General features: G+C 44.8%; 1 protein-coding gene across 1 annotated transcript in view; it reads left to right on the top strand.

Annotated features, from left to right (window-relative positions):
* LOC116979250 (sodium- and chloride-dependent neutral and basic amino acid transporter B(0+)-like) overlaps window positions 1-13196 on the top strand; it is an 82457-nt gene that overhangs the window by 50545 nt on the left and 18716 nt on the right. The window contains exons 9-11 of the mRNA XM_033030850.1: window positions 603-743; window positions 4582-4810; window positions 9631-9756. Of these exons, the coding sequence (XP_032886741.1) occupies window positions 603-743; window positions 4582-4810; window positions 9631-9756 (496 nt within the window). The remainder of the gene's footprint in view (window positions 1-602; window positions 744-4581; window positions 4811-9630; window positions 9757-13196) is intronic.

The following is a 13196-nucleotide window of genomic DNA, read 5'->3' as shown; positions in this document are numbered from 1 at the left end:
CACGTTCTTCTTGTGACTGCGTGGGTTTCCTCCATGTGCTCCGGTTTCCTCCTACATCCCCAAAACGTGTGGGTTTGTAGATTGATTGGCCCTCTGTAAGTTGCCACATGTGTAGAGAGTGGATGCGGAAGTGAGATAACATAGAATTATTGTGAGCAGGTGATTGATTATCAGCATGGACTTGGTGGGCTAAAGAGCCTGTTTCCATGATGTATCACTAAATTATCTCTTATGTGCCATTTAAATTTAGTTCACTGCGCAACTCAGCATCAAACATACATCTTGGTTCTTGGTTCTTCTTGGTTCTTGGGCCTCCAAAATATTCCAAATGGAATTTAAACTGGAGGTGGCGGAGGGTGGACTTAAGCAAATAAGGACTCTTGGAGAAGAACAGCTACCTTAAATTTGTTGCGTCTGGTTGGGTAACTATGGTAGGGTGAAGACTATTCCATGCTTTAATTCCATGTTGTTAGTTCTCATCCAGTTTCTCCTGCTTTATCCTCTGCTTTGATTATAGTTCCTCCTGTTTGCCTTTTAATTGAATTCAGTGGTGTAGATATACAACAACACAGAACAATCTAACAATCCCTCTCCCTGACCAGGTGGTTTATTTCACTGCAACATTCCCGTACGTAGTTCTAACCGTACTTCTGATCCGAGGACTGACCCTGGAGGGAGCCCGGAAAGGGATTGAATTCTACATTGGAAACCAGTCGGACTTCTCAAAGCTGGTTGATGCTGAGGTAATCTCACCAGGGAATCTCACCAGATATACAGAAAATTATTATAACAGATCATGGGGGGAATGGTGTCTGTTGTTGCGATAACCCAGTTTATATACTCCCACGTGTGTAGGAAAGAACTGCAAATGCTGGTTTAAATCGAAGGTAGACACAAAATGCTGGAGTAACTCAGTGGGACAGGCAGCATCTCTGGAGAGAAGGTATGGGTGATGTTTCGGGTAGAGGTCTGAAGAAGGGTCTTGAACCGAAACGTCACCCATTCCTTCTCTCCAGAGATACTGCCTGTCCCGCTGAGTTATATTCTCAAGTCTTCCTTCTGGCGATCCAGAAAAAAAAATGCAAGTCTGTCCAACCTCTTCTTGTAAGTAATACATAGAAACATAGTAAATAGGTGCAGGAGTAGGCCATTCGGCCCTTCGAGCCTGCACCGCCATTCAATATGATCATGGCTGATCATCCAACTCAGTATCCTGTACCTGCCTTCTCTCCATACCCCCTGATACCTTTAGCCACAAGGGCCACATCTAACTCCCTCTTAAATATAGCAAATTAACTGGCCTCAACTACCTTCTGTGGCAGAGAATTCCAGAGATTCACCACTCTCTGTGTGAAAAATGTTTTTCTCATCTCAGTCCTAAAAGATTTCCCCCTTATCCTTAAACTGTGACCCCTTGTTCTGGACTTCCCCAACATCGGGAACAATCTTCCTGCATCTAGTCTGTCCAACCCCTTAAGAATTTTGTAAGTTTCTATAAGATCCCCCCTCAATCTTCTAAATTCTAGAGAGTACAAACCGAGTCTATCCAGTCTTTCTTCATATGAAAGTCCTGACATCCCAAGAATCAGTCTGGTGAACCTTCTCTGTACTCCCTCTATGGCAAGAATGTATTTCCTCAGATTAGGAGACCAAAACTGTATGCAATACTCCAGGTGTGGTCTCACCAAGACCCTGTACAACTGCATTAGAACCTTCTTGCTCCTATACTCAAATCCTTTTGCTATGAATGCTAACATACCATTCGCTTTCTTCACTGCCTGCTGCACCTGCGTGCCTACTTTCAATGACTAGTGTACCATGACACCCAGGTCTCGTTGCATCTCCCCTTTTCCTAATCGGCCACCATTCAGATAAAAGTCTACTTTCCTGTTTTTGCCACCAAAGTGGATAACCTCACATTTATCCACATTATACTACATCTGCCATGCATTTGCCCACTCTCCCAGCCTATCCAAGTCACAATACCCCCTACTACAGGCAACATTCTTGTAAAAACTATTTTCCGAACCTTGGCTCAACTTCTGAAGTAGTATTAAGTAGGGCTCACTATTATTTTGCCTGACCCGAGTGATTTCTTGTTGATGCTATTTTGTTCTGCAACTATTGTCAATAAGAGTGGGAAGCAATGTGGCTCCTGTAGAAACATAGAAAATAGGTTCAGGAGTGGGCCATTCGGCCCTTCGAGCCTGCACCGTATGATCATGGCTGATCATCCACTCAGTATCCTGTACCTGCCTTCTCTCCATAACCCCTGATCCCTTTAGCCACAAGGGCCACATCTAACTCCCTCTTAAATATAGCCAATGAACTGGCCTCAACTACCTTCTGTGGCAGAGAATTCCAGAGATTCACCACTCTCTGTGTGAAAAATGTTTTTCTCATCTCGGTCCTAAAAGATTTTCCTCTTATCCTTAAACTGTGACCCCTTGTTCTGGACTTCCCCAACATCGGGAACAATCTTCCTGCATGCCTACTTTCAATGACCGGTGCACCATGACACCCAGGTCTCGTTGCATCTCCCCTTTTCCTAATTGGCCACCATTCAGATAATAGTCTACTTTCCTGTTTTTGCCACCAAAGTGGATAACCTCACATTTATCCACATTATACTGCATCTGCCATGCATTTGCCCACTCACCCAGCCTATCCAAGTCACCGGCAGCCTCCTAGCATCCTCCTCACAGCTAACACTGCCCCCCAGCTTTGTGTCATCTGCAAACTTCGAGATTTTGCATTCAATTCCCTCGTCCAAATCATTAATATATATTGTAAATAGCTGGGGTCCCAGCACTGAGCCTTGCAGTACCCCAGTAGTCACTGCCTGCCATTCTGAAAAGGACCAGTTTACTCCAACTCTTTGCTTCCTGTCTGCCAGACAGTTCTCTATCCATATCAATACTGAACCCCCAATATCATGTGCTTTAAGTTTATATACTAATCTTTTATGTGGGACCTCGTTGAAAGCCTTCTGAATGTCCAGGTATAACACATCCACTGGTTCTCCCTTATCCATTCTACTAGTTACATCCGCGAAAAATTCTATGAGATTCGTCAGACATGATTTACCTTTCGTAAATCCATGCTGACTTTGTCCAATGATTTCACCACTTTCCAAATGTGCTGCTATCCCATCTTTAATAACTGACTCTAGCAGTTTCCCCACCACCGATGTTAGACTAACTGGTACGGAATCAGCTATTTGTGTAAAAAAGAGAACCAGGCCCTAAAATGATCGGCTTGAACGATTGTCATGTTACCAGTTGAAGAGTGCAAACAAGATTTACAAGGATGTTACCAGTTCTCAAAGGCCTGAGCTATAGAAACATAGAAAAATAGGTGCAGGAGTAGACCATTCGGTCTTTGGAGCTTCTGCCTTATGTGGCAGAGAAGTCCACAGATTCACAACTCTCTAGGTGACAAAGTATTTCCTCATCTCAGTCCCAAATGGTCTACCCCTTATTCTTAAACTGTGATCCCTGGTTCTGGACTCCCTAAACATTGGGAACATTTTACCTGCATCTAGCCTGTCCAATCATTTAAGAATGTTATGTTTCAGTAAGATCCCTTCTCATCCTTTAAATTCCAATGATTACAAGTCCAGTCGACCCATGCTTTCATCATATGTCAGTCCCGCCATCCTGGGAATTAATCTGATGAACCTACGCTGCACTATGCTGCACAATAGCAATAATGTCCTTCCTCAAATTAAGAGACCAAAATTGTGCACAATATAAGGAGAGTATGAACAAGACTTGAAACGTCACCTATTCCTTTTCTCTAGAAATGCTGCCTGATCCGCTGAGTTACTCCAGCATTTTGTGTCTATCTATAGGGAACGGTTGGGCAGGCAAGAACTTATAGAGATCTATAAGATCATGAGGGGAATAGATAGGGTAAATGTATTGAGTCTTTTTCCCCAGGGTAGGGGATTCAAGAACCAGAGGACATATTTTTGTGAGAGGGAAAAGAATCAATAGGAACCTGAGCAATGGTTTCACTCAGAGGGTGATGTGTATATGGAACAAGGGCAAATGAGATTAGAATAGATGGTGCCTTGGTTGACATCAGCAAATTGGGCTGAAGGGCCTATTAACTCAGTACCTATAGTACCTGCCTCAACTACCTCCTCTGGCAGCTTGTTCCATATACCCACCATCCTCTGAGTGAAAAAGTGAGAAGTCAGTGGTGAGAAAATGAAAATACAAGAACAAGCCCACAATGTCTTTGCCCAACATAATGCTGAGATCATCTGCCTGCACATGATCCATATCTCTCCATTACCTGCATATCCATGTGCCTATCCATAAGTTTCTTCAACGCCCCTTTCAAATCTGCCTCCACCACCAGCTCCAGCAGTGTTTTTCAGGCAGTTGCCATGCTATGTTTAAAACATTTACCTTGCACATCTTCTTTAAACTTTGTCCCTCTCTCCATAGCGCCATGCCCTCTCATATTTGTTATTTTTATGCTGGGAAAATGGTTCTGACTCTGATCCAAACTTGCTGAATACGTTTTAATTTAATATCCCTGTGCTGACTAATTTTATTTTCTGTTCCACAGGTTTGGAAAGATGCTGCAACACAAATATTCTATTCTTTTGCAGTGGGATGGGGTAACTTGATAACCCTGTCGTCCTACAACAAATTCCACAACAACTGTTTCAGAGACACCATCACTGTCTGTGTGGTGAACTGTGCCACGAGTGTGTTTGCCGGATTTGCCATCTTCTCCGTCCTGGGACACATGGCTCACGTACAGGACAAGCCTGTTTCAGAGGTCGCTCAGTCAGGTAACTGTGGTGTCAGATTCGCTGTACTGGATTTTGTCGGAGAAGATGGTGCTGGAGTAGGGAACCTCACTGCCCTCCTCACCGGTTTGATTATCTCCCCACAGATGCTTCCTGACCTGCTGATCATTTCTGGCATTCTTTTTGTTTCATCAAAAGCGATCAGTAATTCATCATTGGGAATAATCAGAATAAAATAAATCTTCAAACAGGATTCCTTATGCCCCTGTCCCATGGAACGGAAACCTCTGGAGAGTTTGCGCCCCACCCAAAGTTTCCGTGCGGTTCCCAGAGGTTCCCGGAGGTTTTTGTCAGTCTCCCTAATGGTTGAAAGTGGTTTCCGCTTCTTCTATGTTCCGGCGATTATTTCAAAAAATTCAAATTCGGCCGCGACTAAAAATAGGTTGCCGTTTTAAAAATCGGTAATTTTTTAGTCGAAGCCGGTTGCGATGCTAGTTGAAGGTGGTAAGACCTTTCACTACATGCAACCTCCGGCATCCACCTGCAACATCCGGCAACCACCTTCAACTAGCATCGCAACCGGCTTCGACTAAAAAATTACCGAGTTTTAAAACGGCAACCTATTTTTAGTCGCGGCCAGTTTTGAATTTTTTCAAAAGAAGTTCAAACGAAATTTGGTTTCTGCAGTCATACACAAGAAAAGAACCAAGACACACAGCCAACACAGTTTACACAAACATCCATCACAGTGAATCTCCTTCTCACTGTGATGGAAGGCAAAGTCTTGTCTCTCCCCTGTGTTCCATTTCTTCTCCCGATGTTAAAGCCTCTGGCGGGCGATGGCAAGTCCCGTGGCCATTAAGGTCGTACCGGGCGATGTAAGGCTCTGCTCCGGGTCTCAATGTTGGAGGCCCCGGCTGGCGATGCCAAGTCCCATGGCTGTTAAATCCGCACCGGGCGATGTAAGGCCCCGCTCTCGGTCATCTTCAACCCAACTCACGCGGCAGAAGTTGCCGTTGCGGGAGCTCCGAAAAGCAGTCTCCCACCAGGGACCCGCGAGCTCCCGATGTCACCATCCACCGGACCTACGGCTGGAGCCTCCGAGCTCTGTAGTCCGGCCGCAGCAGCGCGCCAACACAGCTCTCCACGCTCCGAAGTCGGCCAGATGGTAAGTCTGCAGCTCCGCCGGCACCACGACTGGAGCCCCCAAGTCGTTCAGGTCGGAGGCCGCTCCACGGTGCTAGGCCCCAAAGACAACGGAGACCCGACAGAGAAAAGGTCAGGTAACCCGTACAGGGAAGATATTTAAAAGTCCCCCCCCCCCCCCCTACATATACACAGCTAAGAACAATATAAAATCCACAATAAAACTATACATTCAACGGGACAAAAAAAAAAGACAGACGGACTGCAGAGGCCGCTGCAACATCGGTCGCGTCACCTAGACACTGTTTATCATATTAATATAATATCAAGGGGGGCAGTTAGTGTGCGTGTGGGGGTGGTTAGTGTGTGTGATGCCGCATGTCGCCCCCCCCCAACGGGTCTGCACTTGGTCTAGTATAATATAAAATTCTGTGTGTGGGTGTGTGTGTGTAATTTTGTATGCGATTCACATCTCCTCGCAAACCTGACGCGGTAACGGTGAAATTTTTACATATTCTGGTAGAGATTTACCACATGATTTCAAAAATCCCCTCATCTGAAAAATTGATGAATTAATTCCTGAGTTTTTTTACTAAATTGTTCACCAATCTGAAATAATTTAAAAATCTAACTGCTGAAGCGAGCTGGATGACGTCACAATGCCTTTGCTCCTCGCGGCAAGCTGCGCAAGGATTTAAACGTTCAGCCATGAGCTGCGCGTTACGTGGCACAATGTGGCACAATGGGTCACCCCCCCAGGGCCATGGATTGAAGCCGTTAAACACGTGATCAAGTCATGCAGCGCGCTCCACTGGGCTCCTTCAAGTTCAACAACATGGCGACGATGGTCCTTATTTCAGCGCAGCCGCGGACAAGTGCAGTGGAAAAGTGGCCGTGGCAGTTGTCACAGGTGATGACCTCCTCTCCTTCTCCCCCGTCCGATTGTCTGACACACTGGTGGGTGTGCTTCCCCTCGCGAAAGCCATGATCGGCCGGCCCTCCGCTGCTTTTCACTGTCCTCAGATCGCTCCGGGCCTCACTCTGGTCCATGGCGGTAGCATCCTCGCTCGGGCCCGGGGCCTGGTGGGGAGGCTGCTGCTCTACGACCTAGGCAGGTGGTGCCTCTACCCCCTCCCTCTCCACTCCCTCCCCGGGGTAAAGAAAGAGAGAGGGTGGGGGGAAGAGGGGGGTTGGAGGGTGGGGGGGAGAGGGGGAGGAGAAGGGGAGGTGGGGGGAAAGGAGAGGGGGGCAGAGGGAGGAGAGGGGGGATGAGGGGGCCCTCCCTCTCTGCCCCCCGTCTCTCTCTGCCCCCTCACCCTCTCTGTGTCCCCTTCCACTCTGCCCCTCCCTCCCTCTCTGCACCCCCCTCCCCCTCTCTAGGGAGTGGTGAATATTGGGACCTATGGGTGAGTGGTGGAGAATTGCGTTTGGAACCCGCCCTCCCGTGATGCCGCGTATCCCCCCACCCCTCAATCTCTACCCCCTCCCTCTCCCTCTCCCCCCCCCTCTCTAGCCGCGTCTGCACAGTTGGGGGTTATGCATGAGTGGATAGGGCAGGGGATGGGGTAAAAGGAGCGAATGAATAATATTAATATATCAGGGGGATGGGTTAGTGTGTGTGGGGGGTAGTTAGTGTGTGCGTGTGTTTGACGCCGAAGGCCAACCCCCCCTCCCCCCCCGCAACCCAACGGGTCTCCCTTGGTCTAGAATCCTTTAAACATTGCCCCTCTCACCTTAAAGTTACGTCCTTTAGTATTTGTTCTATCCATCCTAGCAAAACAAAGTTCTGTCAACCCTCTGTGTGCCTCAAATGGCATTCAAGCTGGTTGCCGAGCTCACGGAACTGGGTCTCTGCACATCCCTCTGCAATTGGATCCTTGACTTCCTCATCCACAGACTATTGTCTGATCAAATTGGTAGAAACAGTTTTTCCTCAATAACAATCAGTACGGGAGCACCTCAAGGCTTTGTGCTTGTTAATTCTGGCCAAATTGGAGAGGCCAGGACACTAATATTGAGTAAAGGCTTCTGGGCTGCTAGGCCATTTGGTCAATTTAAATGTGCCTGCAGAAATAGGACAAGCTGCAGAATGGTGTCAGTTCGTCTAGAGCCTAGATAAGTGCTGCAGGAAGAGAACATCTGCTGATCCTGACAATTATTGCAAATTGCATGGAATGGATTGAATGAATGCAAACCAGACATACACATTGTATATAATGTTGCAAAGATTTACTTTGCTAGATGTTGATTGGATTAAGTATTAAGCCTTGTTTGGGTTTCTTGAATATCTAGGTAAATGTTGCTATGTTTGCTTCCTCTCAGAAGCGCCGTTGGAATACAATGTATTAGTCACTGTATTATTGGGTTAGGGAAATGTCTATCATATACTGTGTTAATCGATATCTGTTATTGGACTGTATAGAGACCACCCCCATGCGGTTCGGCCCCTCAAGGTCCGTGGACCTATAAAAGAACACTCCCACGAGGTCCTGTGTCGATCTTCTGGGAGAACGCTTATGACCATGTGACCTTCTGAAGTGTCTCTGCTTGAGCGAGGTTAAATAGGGCTTGGTCAGGCAGATATGAGGATCGAACCCACGGTGGTTAGGTACAGTAATGGGAACTGTAATTGTGATTTGTCAAAATAAAGTTTAGATGCTCAAGTGGTTGACTCAGTGATTTTTGACTGAAACTAGAATGGGGCAAGCTTAAAACGAGCTATTTATGTGCTCAGTCCCCTGCTCTACTCGCTCTATACTCATGACAATGTAGCCGGACACAGTGCAAACTCCATCTTCAAGTTTGCTGACGACAACACCATTGTTGTATGAATTACAGATGGTGATGAGTCAGAGTATAGAAGTGAGATCAACCGATTGACCAAATGGTACCAGTACAACAACCTGGCTCTCAATTTCAGTAAAACCAATTAACTGAATGTGGACTTTGGATGAGGATCCATAATATTGTTTATATCAACGGGACAATGGTGGAGACAGTCAAAAACTTCAAATTTCTGGGTGTGCATATTTCCGAAGATCTTTCCTGGACCCAGCACACTTATTATAAAGAAAGTACATGAACACCTCTACTTCCTGAGAAGAATATGGATATGGGGTGTGCCAGAGAGGATTCTCTTGAACTTCTACAGGGGTACAGTAGAGAGCATGTTAACTGATTGCATCACGGCCTGGTTTGGCAACTTGAATGCCCAGGAGCTAATAAGAATAAAAAAAGGTGTGAACACTGCCCAGTCCATCACCGGCTCTGACCTCCGCACCATCGAAGGGATTTACCGGAGTCGCTGCCTCAAAAATAGAGACTCACACCATCCTGGCCACACACTCATTTCACTCCTGCCATCGGGAAGAAGGTACAGGAACCTGAAAACTGTAAGGTCCAGGTTCAGGAACAGCTTCTTCCCACAGCCTCACTACAACCTCAAATAAGCTCTGAACTACAATACACTTTTATTGTTATTATTACACTATTATTGTTTGTTTTTTTGTCTGTACATATATATGTGTATTTGTGAGTATGTGTGTATATATACACACACACACACTAAACCTTTTTTTCTCTCTCTCATTTATTATATTGTTTACATTGTACTATGTTTACATATTCTGTTGTGCTGTTGCATGTAAGAATTTCATTGTTCTATGTTGGATATATAACAACAAAAGACTTGACTCTTGATTGTATCCACTGTTCAGGTTTCGGTTTGGCTTTCATCGCCTACCCAGAGGCACTTGCGCAGTTACCGTGGGCTCCTCTATGGTCCACTTTGTTTTTCTTCATGCTGATCACACTGGGAATCGACACTCAGTTTGGAACATTTGGTAAGAAAGCGAAGTTCTTCCTTTTTTGAAGTGAAATTATCTGAATTGTTCTTGTATACCATGAGAAATTTCTGCTGCCTGTACGATAATGGATGAACATTCCTAGCTTCTTTAGTCTTAAGGGGCTGTCCCACTGCGGCGACCTAATCCGCGAATTCAGAAGAGTGCCTTCGACCTTTAAGCTCGACGGCACTCGTCTGGAAAACCTCGAGCTGGATCAACCATCAGTGATGAAACCGCGAGCTGGATCGACTGACCGCACACACACACAAACATATCTCAAAGGCGGGAGCCAGGGAAAGCGGGGGAGCGCTGCCTGAAATTCACACCCACGATGAAGAGGAAGGTAAGAGACGGCTGCACAGTGTACGGTAAGTCCTGTAGAGAGCACGGAGGGGGGGGGGGGGAAGAGAAGGTGAGAGAGGGGGAGAGAAGGAGAGAGAAGGGGAGAGAAGGAGAGAGAAGGGGAGAGAAGGGGGGGGGGGGGGGGGAGGAGAAGGAGTGGAGACACTTCTAAGAAGTCAGACAACATTTAATAAAATTTAGCGGGCATTTTACCTACCGGTCTTTTTTTTTTGTTCCTGAAAACTCCAGTGAGCCAATTAAAATGCATGGTCAGCGAAGGAGATAGCCAACGACTGCCCTCGACTGCCTGTAACTAAATAGCGACCCCACTCCACTGCACTACGAGTTAAAAAGAACCATGCCAACCAATTTTTACTTGTGGAAGTTTTTTCTACATCCTGAAAATTTTTTCACAACCTAGCTGAGGCGGCGAGTATTCAGGAACTTCCCTCGAGCATGAAGGAGAGTTCCAGTGACCTCATAGGACTCTTAGGACCACGTGTCGACCATGCTGCGAGTTTGAGTTGAGGGCAAACTCGTTTAAACTCGCAGATTAGGTTGCCGCAGTGGGACAGCCCCTTTAGTTTAGGTTTATTATTGTCACGTACTAGGAAGAAGGCTGAAAAGCAGGACCTCCAGGGTGGTTATCTCCGGTTTGCTTCCAGTTCCTCGTGCTAGTGAGGACAGGAACAGGGAGATAGGGGATCTGAATGTGTGGCTGTGGAGCTGGTGCGGGAAGCAGGGATTTAGATTCTTAGACCATTGGGATCTGTTTTGGGGTAAGGGTGAATTGTACAAAAGGGACGGGTTGCACCTTAACAGGCGGGGGAGAGTTTATGCGACTAGAAAATACATCTCTCTATTCCATGCAAATTTTCCACCATTAAATTTTCCACTAAATTAAATGCCCTTATTCAATTTTGGAAAACACTTCCTATTTCCCTTATAGGTAGAGTAAATGCTATAAAGATGATTTTCCATCCACAACTCCTTTACCTATTTCAATCAATACCGATTTATCTCCCTAAAAGCTTTTTAAAAAAACTTGACTCTGTGATTACAAATTTTATCTGGGATTATAAAACTCATAGAATTCATAAACGACATTTATGTAAACCTAAAGAAAATGGTGGACTGGCTCTCCCCAACTTTCTTTTCTATTACTGGGCAACTAATATTAAAAATTTAATCTACTGGATGGATGATACGTCAACAAGTAAACTGGTTAAAAATGGAGAGGGAAGATTGTTCGCCTTTCAATATAGGCGCGATTCTTCTTTCTCCAATGCATCTGAATAATTCAATGTATGAGAAAAATCCGATAATTCATAGCACCCTACGAATTTGGAAACAGTTGAAATTAACTCTCAAATTGAGAAATTTTTAGCTCCTTTTACCAATCGCCAACAATCCCTCGTTTAAACCGTCTACTTTAGATAAAGCGTTTGCACAATGGGAAAACTCAGGAATTAAACGCTGGGAGATCTTTACGAGAAGGGGATTTTCCTCTCGTTTCAAGAATTACAGGAGAAATATCATTTGAAAGCTAGTAGATATCTTCAAATCCGAGACGTGAAAACACCCGCAAGATTGTCATTCTAAGGGCCCAGATATATTAGACGAATGCATGAATAGAAAGGCGGACACAAGTAAGTTAATATTCTATATTTACAATACCCTTTTAACTGCACATATCCCACCTTCTGAAATGATGGCGAGCATGGGAAGATGAATTGGGCTTATCAATCTCAAAGGTAGTTGGGAGGAAAGCCTTTTATACATACATTACTGCTCTCTTAATGTTAGGCACTTTCTGATACAATTTAAAGTACTGCACAGACTCTATTACTCAGTCTAAGTTGAACAAGATCTTACCAAATGTCTCTCCTATTTGTGATAAATGTCTTCTCCAAGAAGTGACCATAACCCATTCTTTTGCTTCCTGTACAAAGTTAAAAAACTTCTGGAGGGGAATATTTGATACCTTTTCCAAAACACTTAAAATTAAATTGGACCCAGATATAAGACTGATCAAATTAGGTATGTCAGAGGCCTGTTCTAAGGTAACGATATTTCAAAGACGTTTCCTCAACCAAGGCCTAATAATGGCGAAAAAATTAATACTTACATTTTGGAAACAAACAGTCCCCACAGTGAAGATGTGGATTACAGATATGTCCAAGACACTACACTTGGAAAACATTAGGCTTGTCTTGGCAGAAAAACCAGATCAATTTCTTCAGACATGGATACACTTTACAGAATTTTTACAACAATAGTATGGTGAAATACAAATTTAAATTTAAATCCGATGCTTCGATGGGTTGGAGGGAGGGGGGGGAGTGGCAAGGTATATCTCCATCTTTTCTTATTCCTCTTTCTTTCTGCTGCACTGCTTTGGCAGCTTAGGGGTCTTTTTCTCGTTCTTTTCTATTTTATCTCTTCATTCTTTCCTTTCTTCTTTTCTTGTTCTCCCTTTGTTTCCTTTTCTCCTTTTTCTTAATTTAGGTTATAAGGTTAAAAATGAAGCTGTACAATAATTGTATAATTGTAGCTGCCGAACGTTTTATCCTTGTAAAATTGCTTCTAATAAATTTAAAAAAAAACAACAAAAAAACAGACGGGGGAGCAACATTCTGGCAGGCAGGGTTGTCACTGCATCACGGGTGTGGGTTTAAACTAGGGAGGGAGGAGACAAACTGTAGATATAAGGATGGAGTTAAAGGGAAAGAGAGTATAAGAAAACGTATGATAGACACCAGAATTAACGGGCAGAAAGCTCAGAAAAGGATAGGAGTAATGGCCAAGTGAAATAGGAATCGATGTGAAAGGTGAGGGGAGTAATGGTAAAAAAGTATTACATATGAATGCACAAGTATAAGAAATAAAGTGGATGAGCTAGAGGCTCAGTTAGAAATTTAGCAAGTATGATGTTGTAGGAATTACAGAGACATGGCTGCAAGAGGACCAGGGCTGGGAACTGAATATTCAAAGGTGTATGTCCATTCAAAAAGACAGACAGGTGGGCAGAGGTGGGTGGGGTAGCTCTGTGGGTGAGGAATGAAATTCGGTCCCATTTGAGGGGTGACATAGAA

The sequence above is a fragment of the Amblyraja radiata genome, chromosome 12 (genome assembly GCF_010909765.2).
Source record: "Amblyraja radiata isolate CabotCenter1 chromosome 12, sAmbRad1.1.pri, whole genome shotgun sequence".
Lineage (NCBI taxonomy): Eukaryota > Metazoa > Chordata > Chondrichthyes > Rajiformes > Rajidae > Amblyraja > Amblyraja radiata.
The sequence above is the reverse complement of the archived record's forward strand: the minus strand, read 5'-3'. Positions and strand labels throughout refer to the sequence as shown.